This window comes from Agelaius tricolor, unplaced genomic scaffold (genome assembly GCF_023055355.1).
Source record: "Agelaius tricolor isolate 1412-34295 unplaced genomic scaffold, bAgeTri1.0.p SCAF_6, whole genome shotgun sequence".
NCBI classification, from domain to species: domain Eukaryota; kingdom Metazoa; phylum Chordata; class Aves; order Passeriformes; family Icteridae; genus Agelaius; species Agelaius tricolor.
In genome coordinates, this window is record NW_027269266.1 from 30,394,190 (window position 1) to 30,408,521 (window position 14,332).

At 40.0% G+C, this 14,332-nt stretch overlaps 1 protein-coding gene across 1 annotated transcript in view; it reads right to left on the bottom strand.

Annotated features, from left to right (window-relative positions):
- The window catches only part of IGF2BP3 (insulin like growth factor 2 mRNA binding protein 3), a 112,270-nt gene that overhangs the window by 21,219 nt on the left and 76,719 nt on the right, over positions 1 to 14,332 (bottom strand). The window contains exons 6-10 of the mRNA XM_071429195.1: positions 13,140 to 13,424; positions 10,837 to 10,971; positions 10,141 to 10,263; positions 7,612 to 7,747; positions 5,652 to 5,783 (exon numbers count right to left, since the gene is read on the bottom strand). Of these exons, the coding sequence (XP_071285296.1) occupies positions 5,652 to 5,783; positions 7,612 to 7,747; positions 10,141 to 10,263; positions 10,837 to 10,971; positions 13,140 to 13,424 (811 nt within the window). The remainder of the gene's footprint in view (positions 1 to 5,651; positions 5,784 to 7,611; positions 7,748 to 10,140; positions 10,264 to 10,836; positions 10,972 to 13,139; positions 13,425 to 14,332) is intronic.

Consider the following 14,332-nt stretch of genomic DNA (forward strand, 5'->3'; position numbering starts at 1 on the left):
AATACAGTTATTTCTTCTCTTACTTCTATTCAATATAGAAGATGTCTTCTTTACTATTATTATTTAAGAAAATGACTGGAGAATAAAGAAGGAATCTTTCTCTTGACCACAACATCTTCTAAGGAGAAAGTTTTCCATTGGCATGTTCCTCACCTGCAACAAAAACTTCAAGAGATGGCAAAAGAGAATAAAGGAAAGCAACCTATCAGCCTAACTGTACAAGGCTTTTTTTTTGTAATCAGAAAAGGTGGTTTGATTTCTTGGTTTTGTTTACTGTATGAAACAACATCTTCTTTGTTTTTGTTGGGTTTTTTTAAATTTTCCTGTTCCTCCCTTTCTCTTCCTAGAAGCCCACATGCATATCACATAAAAGTTCACTGTGAGGCTAAAGAAAAGGTTTGAAAGAGTGCTTTTTTTTTGAAGGCAGAGCTTCAAGAAACCACAACAGGTGTCCAAAAAGGCCAGCAGAGAAAGCAGTCCCACTGCAAGCAGAGGAGCATCTCTTCACTCTAGCCAAGTTTCACAGGACAGAAGTTCATGTATCTCTTCCATGACCTTACAGAAGAAGAGGAACAGCTGGTGTGAACTTCTCTTAGGGAGAAAAGCTCTCTACTTCTCACCTTACTTTATGTTTGAGTTTACCTGCCATGAGACAGAATTAATTCTACTACCCTGTTTCAGGGCATTCAAGGGCAGGATGAGGTCTCCACAGGTTATCCCTTCTTCCCCCATGCCCTTGGGATGCCAAATTTCAGATCCAGAGGCTGCAAAAGAAATGCAGTTGGATGTAAAATTAAACATGCAAAGTTCCAATTATAAAAGGAAGGGCGCAACCCACTTAACCCAAGTAGGTGGGCCAGGTGTATTAATTGCATGACTGTACACAGTTGGATTTTAAGATAAGGATTTCTTGTTTGTTTGGAGCTTTAAAACCTTCAGCTTTGCATGAGAACAAAATTCTATTCTTGAGAGACAAGTATGTGCATATTCTCCCCACAGTTCAGAAGGCAGAAGCAACAACTCCATCAAAACAGCTTTGAGCAGTACAACACTACATCTGAAGCAGTTTGGCTGGGATACTTGTTAAAAGTACTTTTTTTTTTTGGTGGCAACATATCTTCTGGAAAACATAAGCATGGGTGATATTCCCTTTTGCAGAACCTGACTCTCCTCCTCATAGAAATCCCAGCATTTTGTGCAGGTGCTCAGGTCACAACATTTGTTACAAGTGACAGTGGGCAGACCAACAAAGCTCTTGGCAATCATGTCAGAGCTGCAACACACACAAGCATTTAAGTGCACAGCTAAGGAGGAAGATTTAAGGATAAACAGAAAGTGGTGGTTTTTCCAGGTCCAAAAGCAGCTGGACAAGACATTGAGTACAAATAGGCACAGAAAGGCTAATGGTCCTTAATATGGTCACACAAGGGCACAGATCAGTCAAAAAAAAGACCATTAGCTTGATCATATCACCAGGATAATAAGAGGAAAATCATACCCATTTGACAGCAAAAAGAATTTTTAGCTCTTAATACTTTTAACTGAGACAATTAAGTCCTGCTTTTTCCTCAAACTATAAAACATTTCAACGATTCTCACATGTTCTGATTTGTTTGTATTTTAGGAGTCCAGGAAAAAACCAAACAGATCTTGGATTTTTGCAAGAAGAGAGAAGAACATTCAAGAACTGAAGCACAATATGCAATTCCATTGCATCCCTTTTCAGCAACTGCACAAAATGAGTGCTTTGAACAGGCAAACAGAACTTGAACTCTGCAAATAAACTATACAATTCCAATATCAAGGATTGTTGCTAGCAATAGGTGAAAATACAAGAAAATGGATGGTTAGCCTGCACTTTTGTGGTAATCAGACACTGTTAGCCACATGCAAAGGCCATGTGCCCATGTGTGTGTTTGTATCTGCCTTCCTGAGGAGGCTCCACTGCCAGGACAAAGAGTAAAAGCAGCACCCAGATTATTACTGAGACACAATCTGCATCTTGTTAGATTAACTTAGCTGAGGCTTTGGTGCTGTACATCACAGTTAACCATCATGGAATAAGGTCTCTGGGTCACATGGAAATCATTGTCCTGAATGTGACCCAGTCCAGGGAACTAAATGCAAACTAGTGTTTGATAACATCACCATTTCCTAAGTTTGTGATACCAGAGTGTGCCTGAAGCAGCTGGAGAACAATGTTTATGCTCTTGTCAAATGTCTTAAAGGTTTGCATGAAGAGGGATAGGATGAAGCATCACACACATGTTAGCACAGCCAAACCTATTTAACTATTCAGCCCCAAGCTCCTGAAGTTGTAGATTCCAAGTACAGAATGTTTTAGGAACACTTGGCTCCAGCTGTGTGTATGAGCACTCAGAGCTGTTGCTAAGCCCTGGCACTGTAACAAAATCCTAGATGTGTCTATGCAGGTTTTCCTCTTTATACCCGTGTTAAAAAAGCAGCAGGAGGAATGTGACAGATAATTGTTTCAATAATTAAGATGACACTTCAGTTTCTTTGGGAACAAGTCCTACATAAGGTCACAGCTGCACCTTGTCACTTGAAAGTAGTTTATATGAACCATCAGCTCCATATGGAAACTCTGCTGCAAATGCCCAAACTCACCCATCTAATGCTTCTGACCCAAGGGAGAGCCCCAGCCAAGTCCATCCCCACAATAAGGTGAAGAAAAGGTCCATACACAGATATTACAAAAAGAGCTTCAAACCCACCCTCAGACACATCACAGGGGTGTCCCAAGACTCACTATATGGCTTTAAGCACAGACTTCAGACACTTGGATGCCAAGAGGCCCCTGTGCTGGTGCAGCTGAAACTGCTGGGGAGCACACCTTGCAGGAGACAGGGAAGAGCCAGCCCTGAGCAGAAGGCAAAACTTGCACTACACACAAATAAGCAGGGCAGCAGCAGGATACACTTCTTTACACCCTGATGCCAACAGTGTTTTCAGAAAGGATTTCCACTTGCCTGAAAGGGATATCCTCAATATCCACTAATCCCTGCTCCCAAGCATAAAAGGACATGCACTGAAAATGAGGTAAAGGGACTTGGGTTGTCCAAATGCTTTTGTCAAAATAAGGAACTTGGTAACAAATAGCTCATAGGTAAATGGACATAAAGTCTCCCTGGGAGTTCTTAATTTTTCTTTCAGGACCTTCTTTCCCCAAAGCCTCTGTTAGATACACAGATTTCATTTTACTTTTTAAATCCCTCATGAGTTCTCCTAGATCTCCCCCTGTGGTTGCCTTCAGCCTTTCAAAATATATCAATTTCTCCTTCAAAATATAGCCAGACTTTTTTCTCTTTCTATTTGTGAATGCCCCAATAACCAATTTAATCAGTGTGTGAAAACTGTTCTGCTAGGGGAAAAATTAGAGGAGAGTAAAGCTCAAAAGTTACAGAAAATTAATTCATACACAAGTAAGACTTAAAAGTCTTCAAAATGGAAACTAATGCATCCATTAAAGGAATAGACTCATGCTTTTTTTCATTTTCTCTCCGCAGAGAGCAACAAGCACTCCAAGTAATTTGAGGGGCTGACTCACCTGAAGCCCACAGAACCACCTGCTCTTTTCCAAATACCAACACATTTAAGTACAAACAGGTGAGATAATTCCCTTTGTTCGTACATTTGCTTTAGAAGCCCTTAGTATCTGCCTCAGGGGCTGTATCAGTACCACCCCCAATCTCCACAAAATCTGAGTTCATCTCCCAGTCTGTGAGTTTATCCCTTCTTTCTGCATGTTAGCTTGTCACACACCTAGACTGCATGGAATGAGAGCCATTTCAGAGGAATGAGCACAAACAGAAGCAAGAGAGTTCAGACAGTGGTCTGAACTTCCAGCTGCACAGTTTCTACACAATGACATTTGTTTCTTGATGCTTTTTTCCAGATGTTGCCATTATCCTGTTTCCAAAAACCTGGATACTGCCAGAGGTCTTAGCAGGCCAAAAAAGGTGCATTTGGGGGGTAAAGATGCACTAGCAACAGAGGGACAGACAGGAGTAACCACCAAATTCAGCACTGTTTAGGTGCATATTTAGAGCAAAAGGAACCACAACGGGGGGGAAAGTGGGAAAGAAATGAAAATACACCAAGTGATGAACAGAACTGTGGGCTACAATATGAATCTCAAGAATAGCAAAGTAGTCTGCAAATCTGGAGTAAAAAGATAGGAAAAGCCACACTTTTAATTACCAATATAGAAAGTTATATACTTTTAACAAACCACATCTAGGATCTCTTAAGAAAAAAACTGAGGCAATTCATTACCAGAGATGGCATTTTCTATAATACAGTGAAGCAGAAACTTGTATTGTTTAGTTTAGTCTGCCAATCTAATTGAAGTGCAGAATGACTGTGAGCGAGAGAACGTGTTTGTCATAAATGGAGGCTCTGCTATTGACAGTAAAATACCTGAGTATAAACATATTTCTATTGTAGCTTTCATTGAAGCACACTTTTCTGATAAAGCCACTATTATACTCAATATACTTTATAATACATTCATAACACCAAACTTGTTCATTCTTACAAACAATGTTACAAGAGAGGAATTTTTCCTGCTCCTTACACTGACTCTCTCTTGGTTCCTTCCTCTGGGAAAAATATTTAGACCACAACTACCCTTTAGTACAACAGAGCTTGAGTTATTTGATGAAGTTTAATGTTGTGCTGCATTTTCACTTTTCTAGTTCATGAAGAGTCTCAGACTTAGCTCTCTAGATGTCACTGTTGGGCAAAGAAGGGGACCAAGTCAAACAGCAGAGTTTGTAAAATTCTGCCATCTGTTTCTTAAGAGACTTGTTAGAATTGTTTAGAAAATTCACCTTGCATTTAGTGGCTAACAACCACCAGCACAGAAACAGAAAAGAGTTGAAAAACACCACCTTCTCCTTGTAATGAGGTTGTCTTTTCTTGAAAGCAAAACACCATCTCAGCTCCAGACAGACTCTGGAGGTTTCTGGTGCAACAAATCACCTTCTGCTCCATAGCAAAATTCTTCATTTATGCTTACTAATCAGCACAGAATTTGAGTAAGATTCTATTAAACTTTTTCATATATTTTTAGAGAGCAAAATGGCAAGTAAATCACAGCTTTCTGGAGACTGATCCATGCAATTTACATACTAGATATTTAGCAGTATTGCATTTCAACATGGCATTTATAAAACTGTTACATTCAAACAAACACTTTAGCTACACATAGATCCCCACTTCATGACAAGAGATAATTTCTTTTCCTTCCATACCACAAGGAGTAAAATTGCATACTAGCATTATTAATTGCCAATTCCAGCAATTTTGAAATGCTATTTTATGTGAAAGTTCTTTCTGCAATAATTAAAATTCTATATAAAATAAAATCTAACACTTTTCTAAGCAGCACTATTTTCCAGTTTCACTGAGCATTTCACTAGAAAAGCAACTAATGCCTGCTCCCAACTGCAGCCACATGAAATACTTTTCAGTGTGCAAGCAGGAAGACAGACAACATTTAGAAAAATGACAGAACACAGCTAGCAAAACACCCTTCCAGATTTTCTGGGGAAAAAGGCAAAAAAATGCAGCGTTGCAGAGATTAGTATCACCATCCACTAACCATCCAAAATCAGAGCTTCCCTTACCCCAAAAGGTGGATATGAAGCAGCAGCAGCAGCAGAGGCAACACTCACTGCGGGAGGTGGTATTCCTGAAGAAGAAGGTGGGAACAGACCCAAGGCATTCAGATTTAATCCAGGAATTAAATGTGCTTGAAGCTGCAATGGGAGAAGGGTTAAGATTTAGAGTCCTGGTTATTAACTCTAATAAAATCCTAGTTGGCATATGCTATTCACGTTTTGGGATGTTGTTTTAAAAGAAAGTCATTTCCATTACCCAAAGGACTCTCATTCAAACCTGTTTCCCAGACACATGTACAGACCTATAACATCAAAAACACATAGTAGGAAAGGCAGATGGGGATCACTTGCTACAACTTAGTCATCAAAACACATTTCAAATTTTACAGCAAGATGTTCAGATAATAGTACTATTTACTTTCAGAGTGAACAAATTTATCAGAAAAACAATAGTTTTGTCCTTATACAAAAAAGACAGCCCTGTAGAAATAGAGAAAGATCATGAACAAACCCCTGCTTTTCTTACACTGGAGGAACATGTATGTGACACTATCACCCCATCCTCTCTCCCTTGCAAAAGATGAAGTGAGATACCTCCAGCAATTGCTGGCAAAGGATCAACTATAAAGTTGCATGTCCCTTGCTTGACCACATCTGAGAAAAAGTGACATCATCACGTGGTAGGAAGCATTTGTTGTCTGATACAAAACTTGTCAGCACCCCTTTCACTTTTCCAGATTATGACTCGAAAACATGAACATGCTTTAGAAGTATTTCAGCTAGAGAGACAGATGCTATCTCAGGCCATTAAGATAAGTCAATCACAAGACACCAAAAAACCTCAAAACTTCACCACCTCAGAAACTACCTGAATAATCACTACAAACTAAACTCAAAACCTATACAGTAACAGAGGTAGTTTTTTGACTTTCCATACCTTTGTCAAATAGCAATACAGTCTCTAACTCACCCCATGTTTCTGCTTGTTATATGAAACAAAAATGCACCACTATTGAATACTTTGTTCCTCATGAGTACCTCATGCATTGCAATTTGCTTCGTGTAGGGGAGGCAGGGGGAAAAGTGGGGAGAATATTCACTTGGTAGGACAAGCATGAATAACAGACATTTCTAGAAAGTCAGGACTACTGTAAACTGAAAAAATATTTCCATTCTAACTCTAGACCATAAGATTTGGATACACATGCAGACACAATGCTTTTCCTAACTATCAAAAATCTCAATAATTTCTCAATATGCATAAGTAATACTTTGGCAAACTAATGAGGTATGTTGTTTTCATTATATAATCACCAATCATCTTCAAATTGCTAAATGCCTTTATCATCTATATCAAGAAAAAAGCCTTAATAAGATCTTCTTAAAAGAAATAATTAAAAACAGGAGGGATCTTTCTTCCACACATTATTATGCTATTTATGTGATGAGACTGAATCACTTCTTTAAAAAAACATGCAAGCCAGAGCACATAAGCTACAACAGCACAAACACACCTTGCTTCAGGTTCTTGCAACAAGAAAAAAGTTAAATGCTCATTCATTTCCTCAATCTAAACAAAGTTCTCAGTTCCCCCACTCAAAAATAAACCAGAAAAAGCTTCCATTAAAATAGCGCGCATAAATAACAAAAATGCTTGCCCACACTCCTACAAATAAATGAGGCAACAGAGAGGTTGCAACAGAAAATTCTGATGTGATATTAGGAAAAAAAAAATCATCATGAGAGCAGTGAGACAGGGCAGAGGCTGCCCAGAGACACTCCTCTGGGTTTTCTATCCATGGAAATGTTAAGGAGAAAAGTCCCTACACAACCTGGTTTAACTTTGAAGTGTGGCCTGCATTGAGCAAACCCACTGCTGGGCCAGGCAGCCTCCAGGGGTCCCTCACACCCAAAATCCTTCTGTGGTTTTAGTCCCAGAAAGAACCCACACCCTAAGGAAACTCACATTCATAGCAGCAATATCATTTTCATAGGACTCCCTGATTTTCTTCATGATTTCTTCCTCAGCCTTGGCACAAGTTTCAATACTGCCTTTAACTGTAATGGTCCTTTCCGGATTATAGAGTGTCAAGTCCTGCAATCTGCAAATGACACAGAAGCACAGTTAATTAGCAAACAAAGAAGATAATCCAGATTTATCATTTGAGTGCAACAACATCCAAGCATGTTGAGTTTGCCCTCCAAAGACTGTAGTATCAATTCATAACAGGGTTCAAACACAGTCCTCAGATAATCTGGGGAAACTGTGTCCTCATGGGAAACACAACAAAACCCTCACAGCGAGGTTTGGCACGGGGTGGCTGGGACATTCTTGGGTGCTGCACAAAACAGAGCCAGCACACTGTGCATGAGCACACAGAGCTGCTGCAGGGCAGTGCAGCCGTGTCCCACCTCACACCAGCACTACCAACAGGGACAGGGCTTCAGACACTCATCTTAGACACCCCAGAAATGCACCATGAAAACATTCTTTCCTTGAAAACTACAGTGTATTCCTTAAGGAAACTGGAGAAAAGCCCAGCCTCAGTAAAACTGCAAGAGAGCCTCCAAACTCTCAAAATGAGGAAAAGAAAAGCTGTGTGCAAGTCAGCATTTGCTGCTCAACGCTAGTAACTCCTCAGGGAAAATGAAGGGGCCACAGCATTAAACCAGTGCTCTATTTGGCAACAGATGCAAACCTACTGTGGTAACATGGATTAAACACACTGGGAAGCCATGGCATGGCCATGCACTGAGAAAAGGTAGAGGGGTGCAGACAAAGTCCAGAGCAGGATGCAGAGTGAGGAAGCCCATGGCAGGAAGGAGAGAGGAAGCAGCACAGGCCTTGCCTTCCTGCACAGCAGGCAGCATGGCAGCCTGCACAGCTCCCCAAGCAGTGGCAGGCACAGAACACATCCACTCAGCAGTCCTTGACTCTCCAGTGCATGAGCACTCAAGTACTGCCCCAGGAAGGAAAATGTTGGGAAACATCCCAGAGAAGAGAGGAAGCACTTTCCCAAACCAGCTGCCTTTAAATTTATGGACAAGCTTACCAAAAAAGCCTGAATGAAGAGATCATGAGAAAGACTAATTAGAAATAGCAAAATCAATGGGCATATATGCTCTCATTTTTGTATTGATTACACCAGATGACTTCAGAGGGCTATTTTAGGCATAGTATGACAAATATAATCTTGAGGCCAAGATTTTAATGCAAATAAACCTTTAACTCACTAAATTAAAAAATACTCTGTAGCTATTTATAGACAATGTGTTATTTGTGTCATCATCAATAAAGACAAGTGGATTCCATGGAACGAAGACCATTTTTTCATGTAGTCTGTACACATTTTTTCTCCTTTTAGCATTAACAGTCTGTGTACTGTTTGCAGACAAAAGGTTTATGCAAACACATTCAAGAGAGCATGCTAGCCTTACAAAATCTATTCTTGAAGCACACTTATTTAGGTGCTTTTTCTCTATTTGTTTATTTTCCTCAGACTAATTCCATAAACACTCACACACCTTTAAGGAAGGCCTCAGGTGCTTTCATCTAAATTTGTTTTCCTCTTTTTCAAGAGCCACATTTACTCGCAGCTTCCTTGTCCTCATTTATTTCCTGCACTACTTTTTTGTCTCCTGCATGTATTCACACCTCTTCATACATCTTCATGTGTCTTCCAAACCTTTTCCCTTTCCCTTTCCTACAGCCTGTAAGCCTAATTCTCACCCTTCCTGGCTAAAACCAAATCCAGGATGCCTTCAAATGCTTGGAAGTTCATGCCAGAGCATTCATTATTCAGAACAGGAGGTTCTCTGAAGATATTACTCCAGGGTAAAACTACTATTGACTGCCAAGCTTCTACAGAGATGTTAATCTAATCAGTGATTTACAGATTTCCAGTAAAGGTGAAAACTCCTGTTTAATCTCAGCTAAATTTGAACAGGCCTTGGTTACCCTCACAAACTCAGACCAAAAGCCATTACTTTGCAGCAGACTAGCCAATGTATTGTAATTTGGCTGTTAGTGGACAAGAGGGACAGAACTGCTACTAAAGATACCCTTTTCAGAATTCATTTGCTCTATTTTCTTTCCTTCTAGTCCAAAAATTTAATATATCGTGGAAACTAAAACATCACTAATTTCACTCATTTTCACACATAGCTCAGAACTGATCTAGACTTATAGTTTCAAACACTCATCATTACATATGGTATAATATGTTAAAAACAACTGACACTTAAAATATAGTCTAACGCAGGCTCCACATAGCCTATGTTATTTTTAGGCTTGCTCTTGACTGAGTTTACAATGAAGACTCACTGTTTACATAAAATTTAACTGAGCTTAAGTAAGAGTTTAATCCATATGATGGAAAGGCCTCTGAAGGGCTGTTATCCCAGCCTTCAGCACACAGAATATTTTTCTAAGAACTCTGTACCTGAATGGCCCACAGCAGCACTGCTGCCATTTGACATGTCACCAAAAACTTACGGTGATATTGTGATTTTAGTATCTGTGTCCTGCTCAATTTTCTTCAGGTTTCTTCCTTCTTTGCCAATAAGTCGGCCGACAAAGTTGTTGTGTGCCAGTATCTTCAAGGGAATTTCTTCTGTACTGTAATGGAAGTTATACCTAGTGAGACTTTTGGAGACCAAAGTACAAGCTTTTATACATGTTATGGATTAATTTAATTTTCATAGAAATATCCACAACTCCCATTCACATGTTTTCACTGGGTGCAGAATAAGTCCAGGTGCAATAGGCTTTCCAGCACCATCATCTATAGCTTAATTGCAATTGCAACGTGCCTTCAACTAAATAAAGCTCAGACTGAAGTAACCAGAGCTGTTGGGAGGGAAGAAATAGATCTTAAAGCTTTTAGTGAGGGCTCACAACTTGTTGTGCTTGCTCAAACTAAAAGTTGTCAGTTGCTCAAGAAACTTCCATATTTGCTCCAATTCACCTCAAAATCACAGCCAGACAACAACTGAAATCACAGAAGCATGCTGGGGCTAATTAAGCAAGTAAACTGTCCTGTAAGGTAAAATATCTCAGTACCTTTACCTACTTAGATATGGATAACAGCAAATATTCACTTGTTAACAGCTTTAAAGACTATGTCTTTAAATGGAGCTAGTGAGAATTCAAAACTTTTAATGCTTCCACAATGAAATGCTTTTTACTCACAATTTAGTATCTTGAGCTTCCTTTTGCATGATCTCCATAATAATTTTACAAGCTGTTGAGCAGCCTTCAGGAGTTGAGTGGATGGTAATTGGTTTCTCAGCAGCACCTGCATTCTCTTTACGATGAATATCAATTCTTGAAAGAAAGAAAAACACTAACTGTAACCACACACCCTATGGTAAGCCTTGTGTATTTCCAACTGTTGTAAAACTAACTTATTTTGAGCTAACAGTGACTATATATATTAGTAGTTTAACTTTGAAAAGCTTACGACTACTTAAGCCTATCCTAAATACAAATTTATGTGTTATGAAGAGCCTCTCCTATCCTGATTTTACCAGCTAAAACCCCACCTTTGTGGACACTGGAATCTCCTGTTCTTGGTAAATTCCCATCAAGATGTTCAGGGGAGTTGATAGACAGACAATGTGGCAAACCCCTGAAGACAACAACATCTCATCGAGCTTTCCCAGTGCCCCATCTCCAGCCCCACTGCTCCACTTACAATGACTGTGCAGCTGCAGGACAGTCAGGCTTTGTCCCATCTCATTTTAAATACCTCAGCAGCAGAGTTTCCCAGCACTCCTCTGCTAGCAAGTAGCATGGTAGTACTTTGCATCCATCCACAAGATGAATTTCTTACACTTTTCCGGCCTGATTTTGTCCTGATATTACCTTTACCCTCTACCACCCTGGAACTACTAGCCTTGTTCTACAACAGGTTTATGTAGCTCTAAGAATTTAACAAAAATTAGTTATGACCTGCATAAAGACAATGCCTTGGATATTACTTTTCCCTGCCAATAACTGCAGTTCACGTATTCTTTCCACCTCTGCTTTTTGTTTTTGCCCCTCTTCCACGTGTAACAGCTGTTTTCTAACTAAAACAACCATGCTGCTTTTCAAGAAGCCCCTTTATTTTTGCAATTCTTTCAAGTGTTGAAAACTCATTTGGTTTCACAATGCAGCATTTTCCAAGAAACCCATCTTGGCAATCCTTGGTGGAAATGAAAGTAGATGAAATTTTCTTTTTTTAATCCCCAAACCAGTGAAAACATCATTCTCAAAGTCACGTATCTGTAAAGTTAGCAACCTGCAATTATTTCTGTTCTACCCACCCTTCTTCTAGACATAAAACTTTCCTTATGCCAATCTTCCAGGATTTTTATAGTCAAAGAATTAGATGTTTTATATATCACCTGAAAAGTTGGTTACCCATAGAAAAATTACAACCAAGTCTTGTCAGGACACCACAAATCTCTTACACCTGTGTTGTTAAACACGCTAAATAGTCTCCTGGGCTACATTGTGCTAATGAGAGGTTGGAGGGAGCATCATGATAATCCTGGGTTTGGGGAGGGGGGTAAGCCTGTTTGTAGGGGGTTGGGGTGCAATTAGAGAGGAGTCCCTTATCCTCATTAACTACTCTCAAAACTGAGGCTCCTGCCCATCCTCATTCCCCTCACACACAGCTCATTCCCAGGTCCTGCCTGCTGCAACTACAGAACTAGGGGCTCCTACAGTGGGCTGCTGAAGGCAGCATTTCAATTCTCTGCTTTTAGGGGCATCCTGGAAAAATTCTTGGAATAAGAACCCCACCTCCCTCTGCATCTGTGCTGAGCTCTTCCTTGTGGGTAGGATTTAACACACACTGGAAACAATCTCTTCTTCCAGCGTCTCTAGACCCCAGTGCTCTAAGCTTCTTAGGTCACTTAGCAGCTTGCTTTTTGCCTCCTGTGCATTTCCTTAATCTATGTTTTGGTGTGGTCTGCAACTTGATAGCAACAAATGTATTTTCTAGAAACAGGGGGGAAGCAGTGAAGGGAGATAAAAAGGTTCTTTGTTTAGGGCTTTTTCCCCCACATCTTTTGACAATATTTACAAATCCTAAAAATGCCATAATCAAACTAAAACTAGAATAAACACTTGAAGTACACTTGGGACACTTGGGTACATCACTACACTGACTGTATGTCCTCCAGAACAACATATTACAGCTCTTTCAGTTTCACTTTTTGTGCCAGAACCATATTAGTACATCTGTAAGCAAAACTCTCCAACAGAGTACCATCCTGCTAGCATTTCTCTTTTAAAGAGGGATAAAAAAGTCAGATAGCATTTGAACACGTATCAAGGACAGAATCCAGTCCTTAAATAAATATTGCAAAATATTTCCTGTTCTCTGTTATCTTCGTTTGCTCTCTGACCATGCAGGTTAGTAATGAAGTTTTACAAACTCCTCTTTACACAAACAATGATGATGCAACATTAAAGCTATTAATCAGTTTCGTAAAATGACTTACTTGGACTGTGTCTGCTTGGTAATATTTCTGATTGTTGCTCCTTCTTTCCCAATGATGGCTCCTACAAACTGTGTGGGAACCAGCATCCGTAGCGGAACGTCCGACTGTGGTTTCTGCCGAGTGGTTGCGCCGGGTGACCCTTGCCTGGGAGGACCCCTCTGGCCAAATCCACGTCTTCCCTGGGGATGTTGTTGAGGAGGTTGCTGGGCTGCCATCTCATCAGGGATGTATGCAACTTTCAAGGAATAGTTTTCAAGCTGAAATCCGTTCAGTTTTTCTATTGCTCTGTTTATTTGGAAAGGGGAGGAGAGAGGAGATTAAAAAAAGCCCCACAAGCACACGCAGGGCCTCATGAAATGACAAATTATCCAGATGTAGACTTCTGTCCTTTCTAACTCATGTGGTGAAACTAAAAACACATTCCAAGATGAAAAGTTACATTTGAAATTCTTCAGCCAAGATTTTGATTACACAAAGCCACCGTATTAAGAACTACAAGTTAGCTCTTGCTTGTCCTGGGCTTCTTTGCACTTTAAAGATTTTGCTGGTCCAACCCTATCAGCAAAACCTCACAGGAGACAGAGCTTATATACTCAAAAGCATTCTTTTGCCTGATTTAATTTAAATCAATTTCCCAAATAGAATTAAAGCTGCACCAGAGGGAAAACTTTTTAGCTGCTATCACAGCACCTTCATTAGGGTTTTTGCCAGCACAGCTATTTGGCTGGAACTTTCACAATAACTGATATAGCTGTGACAGGAATGAAAAAACAAGTTTTTATGAAAGAAGAGAGCACCTTCACATTAGCAGGAAAGGAAGCACTCAAAGCCAGTCAATGGCATCTGAAACGCCCCTTAGACACAACATCTTGCAACTTCCTAATTAGTCATGTTGTTGGTAGGTGTAAAGTTAACAAGGAAATTAAAGCCCCATGTCTATGTTAAACTCCCCCATGAAAGCAAAGTTGTTAGAAGAGATTTAAAATGTTGTTTCAATTTCTCTTCTTCTTTCAGTAAAGCATTGCAGAGGGATACTGCCCAAATGTTACCCAACCCTCTCTCACTGTGGTCCCTCATGCTGAAAACCTCCTGGTCACTCAGCATTCCCTCTGCTCTGTCCTTCTTCCTAACCAAGGACAAGTCTGCAGGTGCTCTTGGGTCTCCTCTTCACAGGAGGAACACAGCTCAACTCA